General features: G+C 64.8%; 1 protein-coding gene across 1 annotated transcript; it reads left to right on the top strand.

Annotated features, from left to right (window-relative positions):
* Positions 1-462: 462 nt before the first annotated feature.
* PRKCDBP (protein kinase C delta binding protein) lies at positions 463-1,149 on the top strand (the record flags this gene model as incomplete). Its single annotated transcript, XM_006777738.2, has 1 exon — positions 463-1,149. A coding segment is annotated over one exon (471 nt), but the record flags the coding sequence as incomplete, so codon positions are not given.
* Positions 1,150-1,159: the final 10 nt, after the last annotated feature.

The following is a 1,159-nucleotide window of genomic DNA, read 5'->3' as shown; positions in this document are numbered from 1 at the left end:
TGACCTCGGGCGTCCCCCCATCCGGGGCCTTTTCCCCGCCTCCGGGCCACCATCTGGGGGCTCCCCGCTCCCATCCGCCCACCACACCCACATTCCTGGCCCTGCCCTGGGGAACAGACTTCCAGAGCCGCACCCGCTCCCCACACCCGGCCCCTCCCCGCTCCGCCACGCCTGAACGGGCCTGGCCAATCAAAACCCGGCCAGCTCTAGTCGGGACACGTCCGTGAAATTTGCTCCAAGTCTCACCCCATCCCTGAACGAAAATAACGGTGGTGGAAGGGCATCCCGAGACAGCGCATCGCCCCTCCTCCTGTTCTTGCCCCTGCGGCCATCCTCCTCCTTTCGCGCCCCCACCTATTGAACAAACTTCTGCAGTTCGCCCCGCCCCCTGCTTTCCCACCCCTGCCTTTTCTTTCCCACTCGGGCAGCGGGGACTGAGGGTGGGGCGGGCTCCCCTGCTAGAATGGAGGAGTGAGGCGCAGGCTGGTGCTGGGCAGGGGGCTGCCGGGTCAGTGCTGTGTCCATCACCTGCAGGAGGAGGCTGAAATCCCAGCCAGAGCCTTCCAGAAGGCGCCGGAGCCCTTAGGCCCGCTGGAGCAGTCTGAGCCCGGCCCAGAGCAGCTGGAGGCTGAAGTTGTGGAGAGCTCGGATGAGGAGCCCGTGGAGTCCAGGGCGCGGCGGCTGCGGCGCACGGGGTTAGAGAAGGTACAGAGCCTGCGAAGGGCCCTTTCGGGCAGAAAAGGCCCTGCAGCGCCCACGCCTGTCAAGCCTCCCCGCCTCGGGCCTGGCGGGAGCGCTAATGGCCAACCCGAAGAAGGCCTGCCTGCGCTGGAGTCCAAGCTGGAGTCAGAACCTCCGCAGGACACCGAGCAAGATCCCGGGAGACCTGGGGCTGCCCAGCTGGCCGTGCTCCAAATAGAGAGTGCGGCCTGATGGCTGGCGTGCCTGCCTCCCCTGTGCCTATGCTTAGTCCCAAAATAAATCTTCCTCTCGGAAGGCAGCATTCACGCCCAAATAAGGAGCGGATCCTGCATCCACAGCCCAGCTTTGGTCCTCCCTCCCGGGATCCTTCCGCCCAGCACCCTGGGTCCTGGGAGCAGCCACTTACACCTGCTTGTACTCACCATCAATAAAAGCAATGCTACCTAATCCAGACTCC

Source organism: Myotis davidii, unplaced genomic scaffold (assembly GCF_000327345.1).
Source record: "Myotis davidii unplaced genomic scaffold, ASM32734v1 C63763312, whole genome shotgun sequence".
Lineage (NCBI taxonomy): Eukaryota > Metazoa > Chordata > Mammalia > Chiroptera > Vespertilionidae > Myotis > Myotis davidii.
The sequence above is the reverse complement of the archived record's forward strand: the minus strand, read 5'-3'. Positions and strand labels throughout refer to the sequence as shown.